At 41.5% G+C, this 24,827-nt stretch overlaps 1 protein-coding gene across 1 annotated transcript; it reads left to right on the top strand.

Moving 5' to 3' along the window:
* Positions 1–5,479: 5,479 nt before the first annotated feature.
* On the top strand, positions 5,480–6,439 carry LOC117017000 (olfactory receptor 2T6-like). The gene has a single exon (XM_033096893.1). It carries the CDS (start codon positions 5,480–5,482, stop codon positions 6,437–6,439), a length of 960 nt encoding a protein of 319 aa, XP_032952784.1.
* The last annotated feature ends 18,388 nt before the right edge of the window (positions 6,440–24,827 follow it).

Genomic DNA, 24,827 nt, shown 5'->3' with positions numbered 1-24,827 from the left:
TAATTTCTCCCTTTCAATAGTTTGAATATTTGATTCCACTCCCTCTTGGCTTGTAGAGTCTGCTGAAAAATCTGATGATAATCTAATGTGCTTTCCCTTATAGGTTACTGCTTTTATTCCAGGGTTGCTTTAAGAATTCTTTCTTTGTAATTATTTTTTGACAGCTTTAACATAATATGCCTTGTGGAAGGCCTGTGGGATTGAGGTAATTAGGTGTTCTGTTTGCTTTTTGGATTCAAGGATCCAGTTCTTTCCACAAGTTTCGGCAGTTCTCATCAACTATTTGTTTGAATAGACTCTCTGTTCCCTTCTCCCTCTCTTCTTCTGTTATATCCATTTTCTTATGTTGCTCTTTCTGATGGAGTCAGAAAGTTCTTGTAGAGTTCTTTCATTTCTTTTAACTCTCAAGATTCTCTCTTCTTCCATCTGTGTTATTTCCAGATTTCTCTTTGATATCACTAATTCTTTCCTCCATCTGGTCAGCTCTATTTCCTAAGATGGCTGTTTCATTTTTTTATTTCTTTTATTGAGTTCTTCAGCTCCAGAATTTCTATTTGGTTCGTCTTCAAAATTTAAATCACTTTGGTAAAATATTTATTTTGTTAGTTGATTTTGTTTCTGAGTTCATTAAACTGCCTATCTGAATTTTCTTGCATCTTGTTGAGTTCTTTCAGAACTGCAATTGTGAATTCTCTGTCATTTAAGTCACATATTTCCATGTCTTCAAGTTCATTTTCTGGAGATTTTTCATTTTCTTTCTGATCTGCCTTGTTACCTCGGTTATTCATGGCGATTAATGAATTATTATTTCTCTACCTGAGCATCTATAATAGTGGATTCTGCATCCGGCTGATATGAAAAAGTCTGTCATGGCAATTAATAAATTATTATTCATGGAAATTAATGGATTGTTATTTCTCTTCCTGGGCATCCACAGGAGTGGGTTCTGCAGCAGGTGGATATAAAGAAATCTTTCTTTTGCTTTCCAGTGGGTGTTGCTGGAATGTTTTATTTTCTCTCTCACTTCAGCCTTTTATTTTCTCTCATTCTGTAGCATTTTATTTTCTCTTACACTGTTCTGGTTTCTCATGCAATGGGAGGTTTCCTGAAAGGTGGGCTTTTCCTCTCTGAGAATATCACCTAGATCTCAGGGCACCATTCCCATAAGAAGATGTGGTGGGTAATAGAGTTCTGAGCTTCTGATATGCCAATGCTGCCCTGCAGCCCTATACAGATTGTGTTTCTCAGCAGCTCTGGTTGCCCCCATAACGATCTGCCCAGAAAAGTGGGGTGGGGTGAGCTGTGAAAAGCAGCTGGTGTTTTTGTGGCTCCGAGCGATGATGACTTCCAGCCCACAGCTGTCTTGCCTCTACAGTCCCTTCACTATCACTGGAGTTAGTCACTCCATGTATCTGCGGCTGCAGGACTGTCTCACCAGTTCTCATGGCTGTAGATGTTCTGTTCTTTAATCTGACACAGTTTCTTCTGGAACCCACTTCTAACACTGGGGGAGAAGAGGCAAGCTCTGGGTGGGATAGGAGGAAGTCAGCTAGTTTCAGTGTCTTTGTTTTCTGTCTGGCAGTGAGGGCTTAAATCACAATTCTCACCCTTCTGTATTCAGTCTTTGCTCTGAGGTCTCTGCTCTGAACACTCAGTTCAGCTGTATTATACGCTGATTCCTCAGGCAGGACTATGGGCCTCAGGGAGTGCACCTGCAACCTGAATTCTTCTTTCTCCTGAGACTGCAGTGAGCTCTAAACGCGTCCTATGGCCCATGGCCCATGTCTCTGCACTTCTCCCTTCCCTCCTCCCTTGCTCGGCCAATTTGTCCACCTTCAGGTGATTCGATGCACAGATTTCTCAGATGTCTTTGTGTATTGCTTAGGTTATCCTTTGTTGAATTACAGCTGTTCAATTTGTTGTAACTTCCAGGGGAGATTTTAAGAAGCACTCCTCATGCCACGGTGCTTATGATATAACCCCCAGTTTGCAGACTCTTAATAATTGTATATTTGTACTTATCATTGGTCACTTCTACGAGAATATGTGCTCTGAGAGAAAGAGGACACTGTTGATGTATCTTCAGCTCCTAGACCAATGGGTGATAATAAATTTTTGAATGAATGAACTTATGCAAGTAACTTTCTGATTTCCCATTCTAGGTAAGTGGAATCTGTTTTGATGTAGATTGCCTGTATTACATTTTCATACTTTCTTTGTTAATAATTATTTTGAATTTTATGCAATTTTGCAATCATATTTACATTCTTTTTTATTTTTATTTTTTCTATATTATTTATTTATTTATTTTTAAATTAAAGTTTATTGGTGTGACAATTGTTAGTAAAGTTACATAGGCTTCAGGTGTACAATTCTGTACTACATCATCTATACATTGTGTCACCACCCAGAGTCAGTTCTCCTTCCATCACCATATATTTGATCCCTTTTACCCTCATATTTACATTCTTTTAAAACATATCTATTTAAACTGAATTCAGTGTTTACTATTAGTAACATTATATGGTCTCCTCTCTAGTCTTAATTCACAATTTTGTTTCATCTGCACAAACATTGGGATGTATCTTAGTGTTTACTCCCCATAATGTGTCTCAGAATGTATTCATGTTTGATTCACTTTTATTAAACATTTTGTACATTTTAATTACTGGTCTAAGAAATTGATGTGCACTAACTGATGTAGTCCTTGCAACCTGTTTCATTTCTGTCATCACAGAAATAGGAAAACTAAGGCAAGAAGAAGTTAAGTGAGTTGCCTCTGGTCACACATTTGAGTGCTGAAAAGAGATTTTCACAGGAAAATTCTGATTCTGAAGCCTTACCTTGAACTCCAACAATAAATGTCTTCTATTTTATACATTTCTTCATTTTTATTTAGATTTTATCAAGATGAAAAAGACGTTTGTGGCAAGTCTGAATTTTATTCTGTTATACGTGATTGTGTTTCTTCCTTTTTGTTTAATTCTAGCTGCATGCTTCTAGATGTTTTTCTCTTCTTCACTCTCTCCTCCTCCTTCTTTCTTTGTCTTCCTTCCTCTCTCCTCCCTTTCTGTCGTATTGCTTTTAGTTCAAATAATTTGCCAAGACATATGGTTTATTACATGCAACTTATCCATATATAGTTTTTGAACCTTTCACAAAAGTTTATTCTCTTAATGTATTATTGAATGATTCTCTTACATTTATGGAATCACTCTTTGCAAAGCCACTGATTATTTATAGTTTGTTTTTGGATTGTCTTTACCCACTTTATCATATAATGCCTGTCATTCTACAGTTTCAGAAAACCACTCAAATTTTATTCTCTATACTTGTGACACAGGTTCGTATCCTCAGCACTGTCCTTTCCTGCCCCTCCTGTAACTTCCCATCCTGGTACCATATTTCTAATTGTTATAGGTAACCTTCTCTTTCCATCCCAGGGAGCAGTGATGAACTACTGTCATGCTTGTCCTCTCCTAAAGAGCCCCCAGCATCATGGTCTTTCCTCGCTCCCTTGGCTTTACTGCAGGTCCTTTTGATTCTTCAGATCATCACTAGGCATTCATTAAGTGAGATGGCAACACTTTCTTAAAGGAGCAGCACTGTAAATGACAGAGACAAAATAACCCATCACCCCTTCCTTCTTCCACACCACCCAGCCCGTTCAGCCTTTCCCAAACTGGCAAGCAAGACTGTACCATTTAGGTTTTGATTTTATTAAAAGATTAGAATAAACTTAGAAGGGAAAGGGTTAGATTTCTAGTTAGCTTGCATTTGTCCTTGAGTCCACATATTTCCCACTTTACTAAACTAGGTTTCTAATACACTGTGCTGACATCTTCAATTTTAGTTAAGAGAACTGGCACCATAGCACCCCTACTTCAAAATGCTGTTCATAGTCCAGGAAACTGACTCGTAGTTCTGTACACTTACAGTCACATCACCGGCCACTTTCTATGATTCAACAGCTCAGTGTGTGCAATGGTTATTATGTCCTTGTAATTAAAAAATTATATTTGGCTTTTGAAAAAGTGTATCATTGGTCCCTTATTGGAAGAAATTTTTGGAAGGAATTCTCTTTTTTTCATTGTACATTCAATCTGCAAATGCAGCACCCATAGTGAGGTTTCCTCTTGCTCTTTGAAACCTCGCAGCATTTCCTGTTGCCCTCCTACCTCCATGATCTTTCAGACACTTCATTCAGGTACCATCTCCAGAGCTCAGGACTGACTAAATCAGGATGCTTTTCAGAGTGAAAGAGGGTGGGACATGCACAACACCAGATGCGGCCCTGGGACAGGAGGCACAATCTGGACTGTCTCAGACTAACCTGGACGGGGGTTCCCCCCTTGTAAAGCTTTTAAAGCCATGAAAACAAAGACTCAAGAGGGAAAAAAATTCATTGTTCAAATGTACAAAAAGTAAACAAAATAAATCAGAATGAACACATGTTCAAATGTTAAAGAAACTTACAAGTTGTCAACTGCACTTCAATTCTACTGATAATATTTAGAAAATGATTTTGACCTCGTTCCTTTGGCCACATGCCTTAAAATTTGACCTCTGACACCTCATTCATAATGCTCCACCTGCAGTCTCCTAAACATAACAGGATCCTTCCCAGCTTGGAGGTCTTAAATTTGATCTTCATTCTTAAGGAGCACCCTCCCTCAAATCTGCACAAGGGTGCTTACTCTTTTGTCGTCTTTCATTTTCATGTTAAAGTTTTCCTTATAGCACTTACTAGCATTGTCCATCACCACCATCATCTCATTTGTTTTCCCTCTTTCTTTCTCTCTTCCACAACACGAGACATATCTTCTTCTGTTTACTGCAGTTTCAGAGAGTGTACAACATGGCACAGCAGCTCCACACATAAAGGCTGCTGTGTGAATGAATGAGAAATAAAATGAAGGAACAAATAAGGATCAATGATCAGCTGGACAATGTGATCCAATTCACTACAGTTCATTTTCGATTTCAGTTCTACTACAACTTACTGGTTATTTCTAGATGAGGCTGGTCAGTTTTAAAGTTGTGATAAAAATTCCCAATTCAATAAAACATCTTACTGAATTGTTTGGGTATTTGAACTGATTAAATCCAGTATTTTTCAGTTATATCCATATTTCAAACAAATGAAGCCAACTGCAAGTGAAAAATCCTCTCTGAGGCTCATGTGTTCTGCAACAATAATTAAACTTCCATAAGCCAAGTAGTAATTGACAGAAGTCCATTCATCCTCATGCCACTGGGACCTAACTCTGGAAAAGCTATTCAACAAGGAGAAATAGCCATAAAAGAAGAAGCTGCCTATTGACTCTCAACACACATACAAAGTGCTTGATATTAGTCATATAAATAATTTTAACTTAGTAATGCATATACAGGCATTTTTAATTGATTCATTTTATCTATTGCAGTTTTCATTAACTTCACACTTCTCTTCTTAATTCTCTAGGTCCAGATCAACACCATGGATGGAGACAATAAGACCTTTTCCAGTGACTTCACCCTCACAGGACTCTTCACCCACAGCAAAGCTTCAGGCTTCCTTTTTAGCATCCTTTGTGTCATCTTCTTCATGGCACTAATGGCCAACGGTTTCATGATCTTTCTGATCTACAGAGACTCGCGCCTGCACACCCCGATGTACTTCCTGCTCAGGCAGCTCTCTTTCATTGACATGCTGTACATCTCCACCATTGTGCCCAAGATGCTGGTTGATTACCTGCTGGGCAAGGGGACCATCTCCTTTATGGCCTGCACAGCCCAGTTCTTTCTCTACATGGGCTTTGTGGGAGCTGAGTTCTTCCTGCTGGGGCTCATGGCGTACGACCGCTACGTGGCCATCTGCAGCCCTCTGACATACACTGTCCTCATGAGCCACCGGGTCTGTTGGGTGATCTTGGCCAGCTCTTGGTTTGGAGGTGCTTTGGACAGCTTCATCCTTACCCCTATCACCATGAGTCTCCCATTCTGCGCTTCCCACAAGATCAATCACTTCTTCTGTGAGGCACCCACCATGCTGAGGCTGGCCTGTGGTGACAAAGTCATCTATGAAATGGTGATGTACATTTGCTGTGTCATGATGCTTCTGATCCCCTTCTCTGTGGTAACTGCTTCCTACACCCAGATTCTCATCACGGTGCACCAAATGAAGTCAGTAGAAGGGAAGAAGAAGGCCTTTGCCACCTGTTCATCACATATGACGGTGGTGACATTGTTCTACGGGGCTGCCCTGTACACATATATGCTTCCCCAATCCTACCACACCCCAATCAAAGACAAGATTTTCTCTGCCTTCTATACCATCCTCACCCCCTTATTAAACCCACTCATCTACAGCCTGAGGAACAGAGATGTGACTGGGGCCTTTAAGAGGGTTTTGGCAAGCTGTCGAGGGGCCTGTGGTGTGACAAGGGAAGAATTCTGACAGTCTCAAAGCTCCACACCTGCTCAGGGGTATGTGGTGCTGTTACTCAGGGTTGTACCATGGAAATGTGAATAACGCTTGCAGCAAACACCAACTCAGTTATGTCTAAAGGTACATCAGCAGTACTTCTGTCAAAAATGTGCAGCCACTGTGACACTCACATGTGAACAATGCCAGAGCACAGTGAGCACCACCGGTGTGGGTCTCTCCTGGAGTCCACCCACTCCCACTCTTCTCGGACTGTAATTCATGTGGGAAAGCCCCAAATGTGTGGTTAATATTACATACTCTTGCCATCTTTAGTGGCCTCATAAGAACTGGTGATTTTTATTACATTGGTGAAATGATCCACTGATGGACTTTATGGAATGATTTGGTACGCAGATATTTGAAAGAGACTGAAGTATCATAAAACTTCAAAGGGGATATTACACAGACTCATACCAGTATTTAGAAATTCCAGATAGTCTTTCCTTGAATAGCAACTAAAAACATTTCTCCTTTATCTAAATTTGCAGCTGGAAAAAATGAATCATGTGTGTTTGCAGAAATGCAAAGACTAATCCTCTATGGAGCAAAGATTCCATGAGATTATGTTTGTAATCTGGTAAATTGATCATTAGGACACGACATAGTGAGAAGCAGGTGAGGAATTGTTCTGCTCAGTCAAAATTGAATAATCCCTTTTCAGCTTCTTTTCCAATTCATTAGGATCACTGGATCTTGAAACCCTCTCTAGATGTTAGTGTGGATATTTCTATCTACATTTTTCTTCCAAGGAAATAGCAGAGAGCACGTTTTTCCTTCTCTACAGCACTGGGTTTTGCATTGGATAACATTATAAAATGGGAAAGAAATAACGAGCTTTTCATTTAAAATTTGGAGCTGGAAAATTCTCGGGAAAATACTTGGTGTAATCTCTTTCTAAGGAGATGAGACTCAGAGAGTCCAAGTGTTCGGCCTAAATCGTAGGCCCAGTTGTAAAACCCCAGGCCGTATCACAGGCCCTGTGGACTACCGCTGTGCAGTGCTGGGCCAGCCTTGTTGTGCTCTCAGCCCTTGGACAGGATCCTGGCTGGGTTCACTGGGGTTTTACTGCTGAGGTAAACATAGCCACACTTCCTATTGCAGTGAAGTTTCTGGGCTGTAGACAAAATCTTTAACTCCGTGGAACAGTCATGCTGGGATGCTGGGTTGGACTGACCGGTTCTAGAAAAGCAGACATGCTCCATCTAACTCACACCAGAGGCAGCCCTTCTGTTGCTCACCATCTGCAGGTTCTCATCAACTTCAATCTTGTCAGACTGGCTTGGAAAGCTCCATGTTCAGGTGGTCAGGGGCAGAGGTGGAAGAAGCACAAGTCAGAGGAGGAAGGGGCAGCCCAAGACCTGAGTGTCAAGTGAAGCTGTACTTCCAAAGACCATGTGATCTTCTATTCGTTGTGAAAGTGACTGAGTCCCAATTTTCTCTTCTGTGAAATTGGAGTTGACATACTTTTTCCCTTGTTAGGTTTGCAAATCAAATATGAGAATAAGCACTGGTCACTATTTTAGCTGTTCTTGGCCACAAGGTAAACCTGACAAGGTCAGGAGACTGAAAATAACTACATAAGATGGCATGAACATAAAAAAATTCGTAAGTAAGGTAGGTCATGGCAGGAAGTCACAGCTTTAGCCTGAAGCTTCCTTCATAAAGTCAATCTTCACCTTAAGTGAGCCTGTCTGTTGTCATTCTACACCTAAGATGACATCCTTGGAATGTCAGTAATACCTTTTCCCAGATTGGAGCAGGAAAGTACAGAATCCTCATTATTATTATTCTTGTCCCTTGATGAACATCTGTACGTGAACTATTGACTATCCTGTACCCACCTATGTAAAAGAAATACCTGTCTCTCCAATTTACTTTTAGCCAATCCCAGAGATTTCCCTGCTTTGCTTTCTCCCACCCCCTTAATCTACCACCAGTGGATTTCATGTAACCCTCCTCCTTTGATTCTGTGTACAAAATAAGCTGCAACACACCATTTTGCAGAACACTTTCTCAATCCGTTGAGATTTTGCTTCCAGGCAATTGTTATCAGTTTGAGTCAAATAAGCTCTTATAAGATTTCTCTTAGGCTGGATGTTTTTTGTTGACACTTAACAAAGGCAATTACCTTTCATACTCATAACATTCATGCTGTATTTTTTTAATTTCCCTCTTCCCATTTCCCCTGTATCCCTCACACACATGCATGTCTCTCATTACTTGTACTAAGTATGGAGGATTGCTAATGGGTAACATTAATATCCCACAACAGGAGTTGAAAATAAATGTTATTAGGAAAACTAGAAAAAAATAAATAATGCACACTTTTAAAATGTAGTAACTACAACAATGAGACAGCACTATGCACCTGTTAGAATGGCTACAATTCAAAATCCTGATAACGCCAAATACTGTTGAAATATAGGAGCTCTCACTGCTGGTGGGAATGCAAGCTAATGTAGTCGCTTTGGAAGGCAGTTTGGCAGTTTCTCACAAAACCACCACACTCTTACCGTGTGATCTGGGAATTTTTTTCTCGTGATTTACTTCACTCATTTGAAAACCAGTATGTGAATGTTTAGAGCAGCTTTTTTTTATAATCACCAACAAACTTAGAATTAATCTACATGTCGTTCAGTAGGTGAATGGATAAATTATGGTACATCCCAGACAATGAAATATTACTCATCAATTAAAGGAAATGAGCTATCAAGCCATGAAAAGACATGGAGTAATCTAATGAAAGAAGACATTCAGAAAAGGCTACATAGTGTATGACTCCAGCTACATGACATTCTGGAAAAGGCAAAATATGAAGGCAATAAAAAAAGATCAGAAGTGCCCGTGGTTTGGGGGCAGAGAGAGATGAACAAGTGGGGACAGAGGACTTGTAGTGTACTGAAACTATTCTGTGTAATACTATAATGGGTGTTACATGACTTTATGCATTTGTTAAAACTTATAGAACTATAGAACAGAAAGAGTGAATCCTAATGTAAACTATGGACTTTAGTTAATAAGGTATGAAAATCAGTTCATCAATTGTAACAACTATACCATACTAATGTAACATGTTAACAATAGGGGAAAGAAGGTAAGTATGTGGTGACTCTGTACTATCTGCTGTCTTTGCTGTAAACCAAAAATGTTCTAAAATATAAACTTTATTAACTAAAACATATCTTCCTAAAAACCATGTAACCCCTTGATACTGTATGTCACTCAAGAAATCACTAGAAGCCGTCACCAAAGAATTGTGGAGCTTGTAGAAGTAGGGTGGGCCGTTCATTAAATGATAAAATCTTGTTAATGTCATTGGCCTTGTTTTGGGGACTTGGTATATGCGTGGTAAGGTTGGGGAAGCAGTGAGGCTAGCCTTTTTTGGAAAGGAAAGTTAGTTTCACAGCTTGGACATATGGTAGTATTTCCTGGTGCCCACATTCCATGTCAGCATTGCTTCCCCCTGCATATATGAGAAGGTGCTGGTGACAATGCACAATCTCTGTATGACAGGGAAATAAGTGGTCTCTATTTCCCTGTCATCTATAGTCTCCCCACACCAGGAGAAAACAGCCTTTCAGTAGAAGGCTGCTCCTACAGGGAAAAGCCCTCACTGTAGGGCAATGGATTTCTTCTCGGAGGATGGTTTATCACTAAAAGTCCCATAAACCAAAAGCATTGTGGAGTTAAGACAATCAACTGTGCAGAGACACTGGAACCTTTTGAGGTCCTTTGATGGAATGTGGAGCCAAGCTCTCTACCTGTGAGCCATTAAGTCAAGTGTCAGGGCTAAGCCTACAGAAAACATCTTAGGACCTTGTGATTTTGGGGATGGAAACCAGCAAGAGAATGGTGTAACTTTCGCTCATGGCAGAATTAGTAATGCCTGGAAGAGCGATCAGTCTGGCTTTTAGAGATCCACTCACTCACGCAGTCTGTGATTTAGACAACTCTGCTGCCTGGCCTCAGTTTCTCTGTAGGGAAAATGGGGAATATTTCTACAGATGTAGTTGCTGATTTCCTCAGGGAAAAAAAGCTGGCCAACAAATGAGGAGTGCACTGTCCTTTCAGCAACTTGAGAAATAATATGACCAACATTTTTAAATTTTGGTTTCTATTCTATGTAGAATGTCACAAACACATGCTATGCTAAAAAAAAAAATGAAAAAAACATACAATATGTGTAGCAAATAGTACGGGTTCATTGGGGACTGTGGAGGGACAGGGAGCTGGTGGTCTTCAAGGTCCCACCAAGGGCCTATGGTAGCAGGTACTCCATAAGGGATGACCAATGGGCCGTGAGGAGTCCTTCATACAGGAAAATTCCGGGGAGTGAGTGACCCTAGGGCTCTTGTCAACGCTAACCAATGAGTTTATGGCACATGGCAGTTTCAGTGGTTGTCAGTGGCTTCCTGGATTGCTGCATCCAGAACTTTCTGAGGTGTTTCCTGGGGATGAGTCCCAGGACTTACAGTGAGAGGCACAAAGGCCATGTATTTGTGATGACTGATCTTGTTTAAAATGATCATTGGAGAGGTGAGGAAACTGAGTCCCAGAGCCGTGTCCTGGTTAGCAGTCTGCCGTCAACAGCACAGAATTCAGGTTTCCTGCTTCCATCCTGCTTATCTACTGACCCATTTCTTGCTGATAAGCAACTAACTACTAAAAAAAATTAATTAGTAATGTGGTCGCTGAGACACAGGTGTGCACATGCACACATGTACACACAAACACACACACACAAACATGCACGTGTACGTACGCATACACAAACACGCATGCACACCCAAACATGTGCATGTACACACACGCATGCACACACACAGAAGTTGTAAAGAATTGTTGCCAATAAATTAAATCCAGCGGTTATAGCTGATGGAAAATCATAGATGATGACCAGCTATAGAAAGAGGACTCATCGGTGTGACAAACTGCATCTGCCTCAAACTAAGTAAAACACAAGATGTGTTGATGGTATACGCATTACTACTACAGTCAAAACAAGGTGAGAAGGCCTATCTTCACCCTATTGGTTGACATAGGTTTGGAAATTATAGACAATATAATGGAAATAAAAAATAAATATCTCTGCTTTAGAATAAAGAAAATTAAATGCTTATATTTGTGCATTTGATGACTGTAAAAACAACGTGCTGCTCTGCAAGATTAAAAATAAATTAATGTTTAAAAACCAGCATCCTTGTAGTCAGCCAGAAATAAATAAAATAGGAATAAATCTAATGAGAAACATGGAAATAAATATATATACAGAATGCACACATATACACACACTGAACACAAACCACAACTCTAAACAAAGGAAGTTCACTAAATACATAAATCAGAGGGCCCACTGTGCTCCCAGGTGAGGGCAATGACTCTGTAAAGATGTCAATACTCTTCAAATAAATGAGAAAGCGAATGTCATTCCAGTAAAAACTACAAAACAGTCTTGCTATTGTTTTGGAAACATGACAATGAAGTCCTAGAGTTGTTTTTCTTTCCTAAATAAATGGGAAAATATTTATAAAACCATTTAGAAAAAGAAGAAAGACCATTTTCTATAATGCACATAAAAAACACATAATATGTTAAAATAATTCAGACAGTGAGTCATAGTATTAAAAATTTGAAGAATCAGTAGAGAACACTAAATAGAGTCCCTGTTAAATGTACAGGTTTAATATATGTGTCATGCAGGGTGTTATCGGGGTCTCTGGTCCCACTCCCCACATAAGAACGCAGGATATGGTGAGGCCAAAAAGGAACACCCACGGAGCCAGAGATAGGGGAGTCACTATATTCTCGCTGGTGGCTGGGTTGGAGACACAGGAAGCAGGAACCACACTATCCACAACCTGCCGTCCACTTCTCTCTGCCAACCCACCTCACTTCCTAGCTGCAATCCGCCGTGCTAACTGCAATCCGCTCTTGCTAGCTCAGCCACCACCTTCTTGGTAACCCTCGTTTTCTGCTGGCGTAGCCACGGCAGCTATATTAGTGACCAATGTCTCATTGGTTACAGCTCACGGCCAACTAGCCACAGCTGATGGCCATCCAATCACAGTTGATGGTCATGTACTACCTGAGCCAGGACCTTTCCACCTGAGGCCGAGAGCCTGGAAACTGCACTCCTGGCTCTGTCCCCACACTCCACCCCTACAAGGTCTCGCCTCACAATCTACGCGACAAGCGTCTTCTGAGAGAAGACCTGTGCGAGGAGCCTGGAGGTGAATGCAATATCCTGGACACAGCCAGGGTTTCTCAGGGCTCCACCAGTCCTTCTGGGCACAGCCAGACTTCCTGGGCTTCTTAGGGCACCAATAGTCTCCCCGGGCACAGCCAGGACCTCTCAGGGCACCGCCACTCTCTCTGGGCACAGCCAGACTTCCTGGACTCAGCCAGGGCTCTCAGGGCACTGCCACCCTCTCTGGACACAGCCAGACTTCCTGGACACAGCCAGGGCCTCTCAGGGCACTGCCACTCTCTCTGGACACAGCCAGACTTCCTGGACACAGCCAGGGCTTCTCAGGGTACAGCCAGTATTTCTGGTCACAGCCAGTCTTCCTGGGCACAGCCAGGGCCTCTCAGGGCACTGCCACTCTCTCTGGACACAGCCAGACTTCCTGGACACAGCCAGGGCTTCTCAGGGTACAGCCAGTATTTCTGGTCACAGCCAGTCTTCCTGGGCACAGCCAGGGCCTCTCACATATTCTCAACAGTGGCCACTCAAGACACAAAAGCAAACATCCGCCAGTTCCACTACATGGTGGTATGTTCCCAAGAAAACAGTCAAGCGGTCCATTATATTAGGGATGGAAGGCAATTCCCCATAGTCCATAGTCATTTGCCAGGGCTGTCCTAGGGGTGAGGGATGACCTTGACCTCACCCTCATCTCCCATGGAGGACTCAGCAAGTGTTTCCTCCTGGGACTACAAGTCCTGCATCCAGGCTGCCTCAGCAAGCACTTCCCAGCTCACAGGGCCGCAACGACCTTCGCTTTCTCCAGCATATGCTGGTTGGGGAACCGTCCACGTCTTCCCACCCCTCCACGGGGGTCCAGATCTCCAGCACCTTTCCTCCTGGTCTTCCTGAGACTGAGTGTTCATACGCACAAACGGCTTTACTGCCCTTCGGAGAGCTTTGGTCGGAACCGTACCCTGCTTGCTGCGCCATTTGTCATGCAGGATGTCATGTGGGGTCTGTAGTCCCACTCCCCACATAAGAACGCAGGACATGGTGAGGCCAAAAAGGAACACCCACGGAGCCATAGATAGGGGAGTCACTATATTCTCGCTGGCGGCTAGGTTAGAGACACAGGAAACAGGAGCCACACTATCCGCAACCTGCTGTCCACTTTTCTCTGCCAGCCAACCTCACTTGTTAGCTACAATTTGCTGTGCTAACTGCAATCCGCTCCTGCTTGCTCAGCCACCATCTTCTTGCTAGCCCCCATGTTCTGCTAGCGTAGCCACGGCAGTTATATTAGTGACCAATGGCTCACTGGTTACAGCTGACGGCCAACTAGCCACAGCTGATGGCCATCCAATCACAGTTGATGGCCATTTACTTCCCGAGTGAGCACCTTTCCACGTGAGGGCGAGAGCCTGGAAACTGCACTCCTGGCTCTGTCCCCACAATATGAAAACTGTTACGGGAGAGGAGGGTCCTTCTCGGGGAGATGTCTGGGCTTGGTTTCCACACTGGGGATCAAACCCAGGCCTTGAGGAGGAACACTGGGAATCCTAGCCACTACGTTACCGAAGGATGGGCCCTCCTTGGCACGGTGTCCAGGTCTTGGCAACTCGAGCAAAAAATTGAACGAGACACAGAGGTAAAGTGGTGAGAGAAAAGTTTATTATTTGAGATAGTACACTTCAAAGAATTAGGAGCTGGCCGAGCACAAAGAAAAGCAGCTCAAGGCCATTATGAGAAGAAAAAGTAACTCCAAAAGATTTGGAGTGGGCCCCAAGCAAAAGCAAGGCTCAAAGGCTCAAATCTTAAGACTCAAGGTGGTATTATTAGGAGAAAAATCACACTACAAAGAGTTTGGAGCGGGCCAAGCAAAATAATTTCCTCAAAAGGCTGTGGCTGGCAAGGACTTGGGGTTTTTATCTTTTTTTTCTCCAGGATGGATTGTTCCTCTCCAGGCCCGGGACCATTTGATTGATACCTGTGATTGATAAGGGATTATTACCTCATCCTCTTTGACTGCGCATGTCCCTTCCCAGAGTTCAGTCTCTTATAATGACATTAATGAACTACCAGGCATATGTATGATATTATAATGAAGGTATAATGAGGCTAGGGTGAGATGGAGGTCGTGGTGGCCTTCTACTGTGCATATGTGAGGGACTGGGCCAATTTAGTTCATTTCCTCAGAGTGGTTAATTCTTAGGGCAGATAAGGGAAGCATTCAGGAGGTCTCCAGGCAATGCTCCTGGTAGATTGTGTTAGACATGCAGGAATGCAGATACCCCATTTCTATCTCTAACTGCCTGCCTTATTTCTCCTGAGAGACGTGATCCCCATAAATCTCTGTGGGGAGTTGAGGGCCGGGGGTCTCTTCTGTATCTGCGTCAAGCTGAGAAGGGGGGTAGAGCTGTCCCTACCTACTGGGGATTCATGAAACTCTCATCCTATCTGTTCTTAAATAAAAAGGGGGGGGTCACGGGGCCGTCCGGTCGCTCAGGTGGTTGGAGCTCCGTGCTCCTAACGCTGCCAGGTCGCCAATTTGATTCCCACATGGGCTAGTGAGCTGCACCCTCTAGAGCTAAGATTGTGAACAACAGCTCTCCCTGGAGCTGGGCTGCCATGAGCTGCTGGAGGTTGGTGGTGTGAGCTGCCGCGGGCTGCTGAGTGCTGCCATGGACTACCATTTGCTGCCATGAACGGCTGGTGGTCATCTTGAGTGGCCAGTGGCCACTCTGAATGGCTGGTAGCCATCGTGAGCAGCCGACCCGACGACTGGCGACCAACTGCTTCAGCAACCGACTGCCTCAGCCAGGGTGAGTGCAAGGCTCATAATACCAGCATGGGCCAGGGAGTTGTGTCCTACACAACTAGACTGAGAAACAACGGCTTGAACCGGAGTGGGGGGCGGGGAAGAGTGGCAGGGGAAGGCGGAAGAAAGGGGGGAAAAAAAGAAGAGGGGGTATCATATCTGTTTCAGTCGGGGTGCACTGGAAGCCTCACTGGGACATAACTCCTATCCTGATGAGACAGTTTAGCATGTTGCTAGGTCTACAGGGGGTCGCCTGGTGTAAAAAACAAAAAGCAGCCATATCCTGAAACTCCAGGTTCTGGAATGTCTTCTTCACTCCAGGACAAAGATATGAGAACATATCTTGAGGTTACTAAATTATGTCATAAATCCCTTATGGCCAGACAAAGGAGCAGATCTGATAGATAGGAGTGGGTTATTCCGTTAATCCCTTCAGGATGAGCAAACAGGACAAACCTGATAGACGAATTCCATTAGGAGGCTCCAGCCCCCTTCCCCAAGCAGGCAAGGGAAGGTATAAAAATAAGAACTTTTGGGCCAGCCTAGTGGCTCAGGTCATTGGAGCTCCGTTCTCCTAACACCGAAGGCTGCTGGTTCGATTCCCACATGGGCCAGTGGGCTCTCAACCACAAGGTTGCCCATTCGATTCCTCCACTCCCGCAAGGGATGGTGGGCTCCACCCCCTGCAACTAAGATTGAACACAGCACCTTGAGCTGAGCTGCCTCCTGGATGGCTCAGTTCGTTGGAGCGCGTCCTCTCAACCAGGTTGCTGGTTCAAATCCCTGAATCCCGCAAGGGATGGTGGGCTGCGTCCCCTGCAACTAACAATGGCAACTAGACCTGGAGCTGAACAGCGCCCTCCACAACTAAGATTGAAAGGACAACTTGACTTGGAAAAAGTCCTGGAAGTACACAAAGTCCTGTTCCCCTACCCCAATAAAAAAAAAAAAAAAAGAACTTTTGCCTGTCACTGGGCTTCCCTGTTTCGCGTGCCCCTTCCAACGAGGGAGATGCAAACCCTTCTCCTGCTTTTAATAAACTATCTTCCTTTACAACACTTTGCCTCTCCTGGGTCCGTGTTTCCATTCTTTGGTCTCACGAGACACGATCCCGGCCCACACCCAGAAATTGCTGACAGATTCTACATTACTGACAGCCCCTAGATGAGGGGAGACAGATGTTAGTTAATAAATTAAAAACGCTAATATAAATAAATAAATAAATTTTTACAAAGCTCTGGCTCCAGGAGTAGGACTCAAACCCAATTATCTAACTTTACCCAAAGGTTAAGTATGGACTGGCCTAGAGGAGTGTTAAAACCCATTTGGTCTCTGGGATGGCGTTTTTTCATCCAAGAGTTAGGTTTGGAGTGGCCTGGGGGGGTTGGGCTACAATGAGTATGGCTCGCAGGCTTTTAAGTGGTTGTTAAGCAGGAGTGAGAGACTTTCTGTGATTTAGGCTAGGAGCAATCTTTACTTTAGGATTAAGAAATTGATTAGAAGAGTGATTAATACCAGGAGCTAAGGAGTTAAGAAACTAGGGAAAAGGAGACTTAAAATCCTATAGTAAGGGGACTTAAAACTTCTATAGTGAAGGGCTTAAAATTTCTATAATGAGGGGGCTCTCCCGACTCAAAAACAGTTGACATTGAAATTCATTGGACAAAGAAATAATTTGTCAATAATTGGTGTTAGGATAAGTGCATAATTATTCAGAAAGAATACAATAAATCATTGCTTCATAATCATACCCCAAAATCCCAGACTTCAAAGAGTTAAATGAAAGTTAATCAAATAAAGCTATTTTTCACGTTTTAAACTATTAGAGAAATTTATAAGCATAAAATCAGTGGAAGAATCTACAGAATAATGTTAATGTGTTTTATTGTATAATTTAAAAAAAAATTCCTGTACAACAATAAAAAGCCATGGAAAAAAAAGAAAATGCAAAACACAACTAGAGACAAATATGGCAGATATGTATTCATACTTTAATATGCAAAGAGGAAGTTAAACAAGTAAAACAAAATAAAACATTCCAAATAAATAAGGGCAAATAGAATTGAAACAGGGCCCTGTTGCGACCCCCCACAAAAAAGGCCTCACCTCTCCCTGCCCTAGAGCTTAACAATTGATCAAGCCCCTCTCTGTGGTTTGAGCTTGGAATGTCCCCTTTCCCAGTTCCTGAGCTTAGGATGTCCCCTGTCCCAGTTCCCTGCTTTAGATAGTTACCGTGTTTCCCCAAAAATAAGACCTAGCCGGACAATCAGCTCTAATGCATCTTTTGGAGCAAAAATTAATATAAGACCCACTCTTATATTATATTTTCTGCATCTTAGGTGCAAAAAGACAACAGGCCCACTGAAAGGCACAGATTAACTTTATGAAGGAAGCTAAAGATGTGACTGTAGCAGCAAGGGGCTACATTTTAAGTGGGCACAGAATTTGGGTGTCGAATACACATTCACCATGGACACTGAGACAGAGTTGACGCAGCAAAACACTATTTATTAAGTGAGGCAATGAGTAAGATAGACAGAATAAAGCAAAGTAAGACAAAGAGCAACAGGGAGTTCTCTCCACCCCAAGAGTGTTTCCAAGGCACTGGGGAACCGAGACTGGGGAATCTTGGCTTCAAGTTTGTCCGGCGAGTGTCCCTGTTGGAGAGTTCCGAAGAAGGCTCCCCCAGGACACTAATTACATAGGTTTTTTTCCAATAGATTACCAGTCGGGAAAGAATGCTAGGCCATAGTGACTACAATCAGCAAGCATGGGGACAATGAATCACAAGTTTCAGGGTAATTATCTAGGATAGAAGGCAGGGGACATAATTTCGGCAGTTTCACAATGTACATGAGGTTAATATGGCCAGAGGGCAACCTACATGATCCTATTCATGTGTTCCACCAGCGGGTCAGCTATTGTTCAACCAGCGGGTCAGCTATTGTTCAACCTGGGGGGCTGGCAAGGCCTTTTTGACTGTACTTCTGCTGACGGGGCAGTCAATGTCCGGGTGGCACCCGGACAGAGCATTCCCCTGACACAACAAGTAGAAGGCACAAAGGGACACCTAATTCACATTATATTCACTTTACAGTGACTTCCGCTAAGGCTCACTTAGTTATGAAATTTTTTATGCTCATGCCATCTTGTGTGGTTATTTTCAGTCTCCTGAGCTTGTCAGATTTAATATGTGGCCCCTTTTCCATCCGAATAATGGATACCAATACATTCAAAAAGTTTCAGTGTCACAAAAAATAAATCAATTAAATTTAATCATCTTAGGCCAGAATTACCAGAAGTGTAAACGTGTGTGTGTTTATTTATATTGAGAGAGAGCTGTGAGTGTCCAACAGTGGAAAGGGAACTCTCAGACAGTAGGAAAGCATATATATCTACATACATATGTATGTATACACACTGTGTAAGTGCAATTTGTAAGGATAATCATTTATAGGGTATGTTTTTGGTGACTATCTCTGGGTATTGTACATACTTCTAAATTTTTAAAATTTTTCATATTTTCTTCAGTGTATGTATTGCCTTTAATGAGAAACATATGGAAATACTCAGATAAAATAATTCTTATTTGACCACAAATATAATGTTAAAATAACAAAATTGGACTACTTTATATCATTTGGGGACTTTTCATATTAGTTCCCACATTTCTGTGGAGGAACTGCTGCTGTAGAAAATTCCTGATGAAATGATCAAGAAGTCAGAGCTTCTGGAAGCACATGTGAACTCAGGGCTCACTGTCTTCTTCCTATGGACCTACAGCTCATTAGCTGTGGCAAATGTGTCTTCTGGGAGGTTGTGGCTGCTCGCTTGCAGGCTGTGAAAGAATTCATGAGTCAGGTAGAAATATAGAATGAAGATTTATTAAAGTGAGAGTTGGGTGGGCAGAGTCTGCTGGAAACTACTGCTCTGAGTCTTCATCTCAAGTTTTATATTTTCTAATCAGGATGTAAATTTCTTTGGCCTGTAGTGGAATTTTCTGTTGAGTTTGGCTTCATCAGTTGGGTTGGGGGTAGCTATAGTTAAGCTAGTTATTGCCACCTTTGCATATGTTGTATAGATTTAAGTTGGAGCCAGGAGTGGATCCCATACAGCAGCGAAACCTCTCCCAAGTCACAGGGCCAGCACTGGGCTGAAGTAAATAACAGAAACACTAAAACTGGTCTGCACAGTAAATGAATATGAAGCAGGATCATTAACAGTTGGTGGAAAGGAAGCAGCGGAAAGGAAGCGAAGAAAGAAGAAAGCTTTCAAAAAGTCCCAAGCTAAATTACACTTGTTAAATCAAGTTATTCCAGAGATCCAAATCTCAAAATAGAAAAATTAGTGCCATTACAATCCCTCTGTCTTAACTTGGGATCCCAGGGGAGAGACCGGCTTCCTCAGGAGCACTTCCAGGGCTTCTCATTCTGGACACTCCCATTGCCCCAGGAACCCCATGCAGAGACAATTCAGCATTCATTAATGGTCTGCAGCTTTCTTGCTGCCTTGGTAGTTTTTCACAATTGACTTTCTGATTTCTAAATATCCCCTTGTAAATATACCGTGATTTCCCGAAAATAAGACCTAGCGGACAATCAGCTCTAAAGCATCTTTTGGAGCAAAAATTAATATAAGGCCCGGTATTATATAATATTATATTATATTATATTATATTATATTATATTATATTATATTATATTATATTATATTATATTATATTATACCGGGTCTTATAGTAAAATAAGACCCGGTCTTATATTAATTTTTGCTCCAAAAGACGCATTAGAGCTGATTGTCTGGCTAGGTCTTATATTCGGGGAAACATGATAGGAGGCAAACATTAACACATTGCTAGAAGGCTGGAGAAATTGTGTGATTTATCCTGGCAATGAAAATGTTTCAGGAATTTTGGGGTGGCATTTAAAAATGATACTTCCTTCTGCAGAATTATATTACAAATAGCTCTCAATAACTCTCTGTGTCTAACCCCATCACCAATGGCTAAGGTGCCCTTAGTCTGTAATCCAGTGATGGCAAGTGTATAAGCCAAAATAGAAGAGCTCCTTGTGCTGAGTCTTCAGGTAACTGTTTAGAAGGGGCTTTGGAAGGCACCTGGGTGCACGCACAGGTAGGCCAGATCTCAGAAGCCTATGGATAGCCCAGACTATGTGTGGCTATCTGCTTTACCTCTCAGAATAAACTACAGGGAAATTAAATTCACTCACCTTAATCATTTTCTGTTCTAATAACAGATGGCTTTGTACTCTCTGAAGAGTCTCAGTTCATCCTCCATGCCTTTTTCAGTTACATAAAGTCTCTGTAGTTTGCTACTAAGCTTTTGTTTCACTTTTGTATTACAACCTCCACCTTTGAAGTATGCACTCTACTCCAAGGGATATCTGGAGAAGATTTGGCTCTAAGTAAGTGGCAGAGACAATCTTCAGTTGGAATAAAGTTTAGGATAAAATTGGGTAATTTTTTATATCAGTGATGTACATTCCAAAGGGATCTTTGTGCATACCAATACCTGTGTGTGACATGCTGCCTTTAATATGCAGCATTCAGTTTGCGTGGATAAGAAAAGATAAGGAATGTGAGGTGATGAGGTTACACAAAGGAATATACAGAAAAATGGATAAATTGTTTTCAAGTCTTATTGTGATTGGATTTAATAGTTTAAGGTTCCATCTAAACAATGCAAAATCTTTGATTAAATTTAAGTCAATCATAGAGGAGCTGCTGTGATCCTTAGATCAGCTTCTGTTCCTCTGTCCCTGTCACCTGAACAAAAACCCAGTGTTAGGCCATATTTAGGCCAGGAACAGGAACCTTCTTATCTTAAAAGCCATCTTGTCTTGCTTTGTACCTTGTACCTGCTGGGTCTTGTTTGCCTTAGGCCTGGAGAAGCCGCCTGGAATGTAGAAAGCATCTTATCCTGTCTTGATTTGTATATATATATATATATATATATATATATATATATATATATATATATATATTGTCGTGCGGGGCGCCCGGCAGGGTCTCTGGTCCCACTCCCTCTACAAGAATGCAGGACATGGTGAGGCCAAAAAGGAACACCCACGGAGCCATAGATAGGGGAGTCATACCACTATACTCTCACTGGCAGCTGGGTTGGAGACACAGGAACCAGGAGCAACACAATTCTCAACCCTCACTGTGCCGCTTGCAGACTCAGCCACCATCTTCTTGCTAGCTCCCCCTTTTTTTGCTAGCCTAGCCACGGCAGTTATATTCATGGCTAATGGCTCACTGGTTACAGCTGACGGCCAACTAACCACAGCTGATGGCCATTTGATCAGTCGATGGCCATTTACTACCTGAGCCAGCACCTTTCTATGTGAGGCCGAGAGCCTGGAAACTGCTTTTTGGGGCTCTGTCCATATATATATATATGGTGACTTATAGCTGACATTCAATATTATTCACCTTCTGCTTCAGGTGTACAGTGCAGTGGTCAAGCATCTACATTGTCCATGAAGTGGTCTCACTAATAAGACAAGTGACTTTATGTATAGATGTTTTCAGATTTTTTGGGTAGATACCCAGGACAGGGATTGCTGGGTCATATGGTAATTCTATTCGTAATTTTTTGAGGAACCTCCACACTGCCTTCCATAACGGCTGCACGAGTCTGCACTCCCACCAACAGCGTATGAGGGTTCCTTTTTCTCCACAGCCTCTCCAACACTTGTTACTATTTGTCTTGTTGATGATAGCCATTCTAACTGGGGTGAGGTGATATCTCATTGTGGTTTTTATTTGCATTTCTCTGATGATTAACGATGTTGAGCATTTTTTCATATGTCTATTTACCATTTATATGTCATCTTTGGAGAAATGTCTCTTCAGGTCCTCTGCCTATTTTTCAATTGGGTAGTTTGTTTTCTTGTTGTTGAGTTGCATGAGTTCCTTGTATATTTTGGATATTAGCTCAGAGGCACTGTTTGCAAAAATCTTCTCCCATTCAGTTGGTTCCCTCTTTATTTTGTCGATGGTTTCTTTTGCTGTGCAGAAGCTTTTAAGTTTCGTATAGTACCATTCGTTTATTTTAGCTTTTACTTCCATTGCCTTTGGAGTCAAATTCATAAAATGCTCTTTGAACCCAAGGTCCATAAGTTTAGTACCTATATTTTCTTCTATGCAGGTTATTGTTTCAGGTCTTATGCTTAAGTCTCTGATCCATTTTGAATTAATTTTGGTACATGGTGACAGATAACAGTCCAGTTTCATTCTTTTGCACGTGGCTTTCCAATTCTCCCAGCACCATTTATTGAAGAGGCTGTCTTTTCTCCATTGCATGTATTTTGCATCTTTGTCAAAAATTATCTGTCTATATTTATGTGGTTTTATTTCTGGGTTCTAAATTCTATTCCATTGGTCTATGTGTCTGTTTTTCTGCCAATACCATGGTGTTTTGATTATTGTTGCCCTGTAGTACAAGCTAAAGTCAGGGAGTATGATACTTCCAGAATTGTTCTTTTTTCTTAAGATTGCTTTGGATATTCGGGGTCTTTTGTGGTTCCAAACAAATCTGATGATTTTTTGTTCTACTTTAAAAAATGCCATTGGGATTTTGATGGGGATTGCATTAAATCTGTATATTGCTTTGGGTAATATAGCCATTTAAACTATGTTCATTCTTCCACTCCATGAGCACAGACTGTTTTTTCATTTCTTTGTGTCTTCTTCAATTTCTTTTAAAAATGTCTTATAGTTTTCAGCATATAGGTCTTTCACAACCTTCGTTAAGTTCATTCCTACGTATTTTATTCTTTTTGCTGCAATTGCAAAAGGAATTTTTTTTTTCATTTTCTGAGATTTCTTTGTTAGTGTATAGGAATGCAATGGACTTTTGTATGTTGATTTTGTAGCCAGCCACATTACTGTATTCGTCGATTGTTTCTAATAGCTTTTTGGTGAGTCTTTAGGGTTTTCCATATACAGCATCATGTCATCTGCAAAGAGTGACAATTTAACTTCTTCATTCCCAATTTGGATGCCTTTTATGTCTTTCTCTTGCCTGATTGCTCTGGCGAGGACTTCCAACACTATGTTGAAAAGCAGATGTGATAGGGGACAGCCCTGTTGTGTTCCTGAATGTAGAGCAAAGGGCTTCAGTTTTTCACCGTTAATTAGGAGATTAGCTGAGGGTTAATCATATATGTCCTTTATCATATTAAGGTATTTTCCTTCTATACCTATTTTATTAAGTGTTTTAATCATAAATGGATGTTGTATCTTGTCAAATGCTTTTTCTGCATCAATTGATGTAATCATTGATTTTTGTCCTTGATTTTGTTTATGTGATGTATCACATTGATGGATTTGCGGATGTTGAACCATCCTTGTGCCCCGGGGATGAATCCCACTTGGTCGTGATGAATAATCTTTTTGATGCATTGTTATATTCGATTTGCTAGAATTTTGTTTAGGATTTTTGCATCTGTATTCATCAGAGATATTGGTCTGTACTTTTATTTTCTTGTGTTATCCTTACCAGGTTTTGGTATCAGGGTAATGTTGGCCTCATAAAATGACTTAGGGAATACTGTCTCTTCTTCAATTTTTTGAACAATTTGAGCAACATTGGTATTGGATCCTCTTTGAAGGTTTGGTAGAATTCACTAATGAAGCCATCTAGTCCTGGACTTTTGCTTTTGGGACGGTTTTGGATGACTGATTCAATTTCATTACTGGTGATCGGTCTGTTTAGATTTTCCCGTTCTTCATGGTTCAGCCTTGGAAGGCTATATGTTTCTAAGAACTTGTCCATTTCTTCTAGGTTATTGAATTTGGTTGCATATAGTCCTTCATAGTATTCTTGGATGATCCTTTGTATTTCTGTGGCATCCGTGATAACTTCCCCTTTTACATTTCTGATTTTATTAGTGTCTTTTCTCTTTTTATCTTAGTGAGCCTAGCCAAGGATTTGCCAATTTTGTTAATCTTTTCAAAGAACCAGCTCTTTGTCACATAATTTTTTCTATTGTCTTTTTGTTCTCTATTTCATTTAGTTCTGCTCTGATTTTTTTTATTTCCTTTCTTCTGCTGACCTTGGGTTTCATTTGTTCTTCTTGTTCTAGTTCTTTAGGGCGTAACATGAGGTTATTTATTTGGGATTTTTCTTGTTTCTTGAGATAGACCTGTAATGATATAAATTTCCCTCTTAAAACTGCTTTTGCTGCATCTCAAAAATTTTGGTAGGATGTGTTTTCATTCTCATTTGTTTCTATGTATCTTTTGATCTCTCCTCTAAATTCTTCTTTGACACTGTCATTCTTTAAAAGTATGTTGTTTAATCTCCATGTATTTGTGTTTTTTCCTGC

The sequence above is a fragment of the Rhinolophus ferrumequinum genome, chromosome 24 (genome assembly GCF_004115265.2).
Source record: "Rhinolophus ferrumequinum isolate MPI-CBG mRhiFer1 chromosome 24, mRhiFer1_v1.p, whole genome shotgun sequence".
Classification (NCBI taxonomy): domain Eukaryota; kingdom Metazoa; phylum Chordata; class Mammalia; order Chiroptera; family Rhinolophidae; genus Rhinolophus; species Rhinolophus ferrumequinum.
Note: the sequence above shows the minus strand (reverse complement) of the source record. Positions and strands in the feature narration are given on the sequence as shown.

Bases quoted from the DNA above. Each gene is read 5' to 3' on its own strand.
- LOC117017000 (XM_033096893.1), top strand. From the start codon at position 5,480: ATGGATGGAGACAATAAGACCTTTTCCAGTGACTTCACCCTCACAGGA.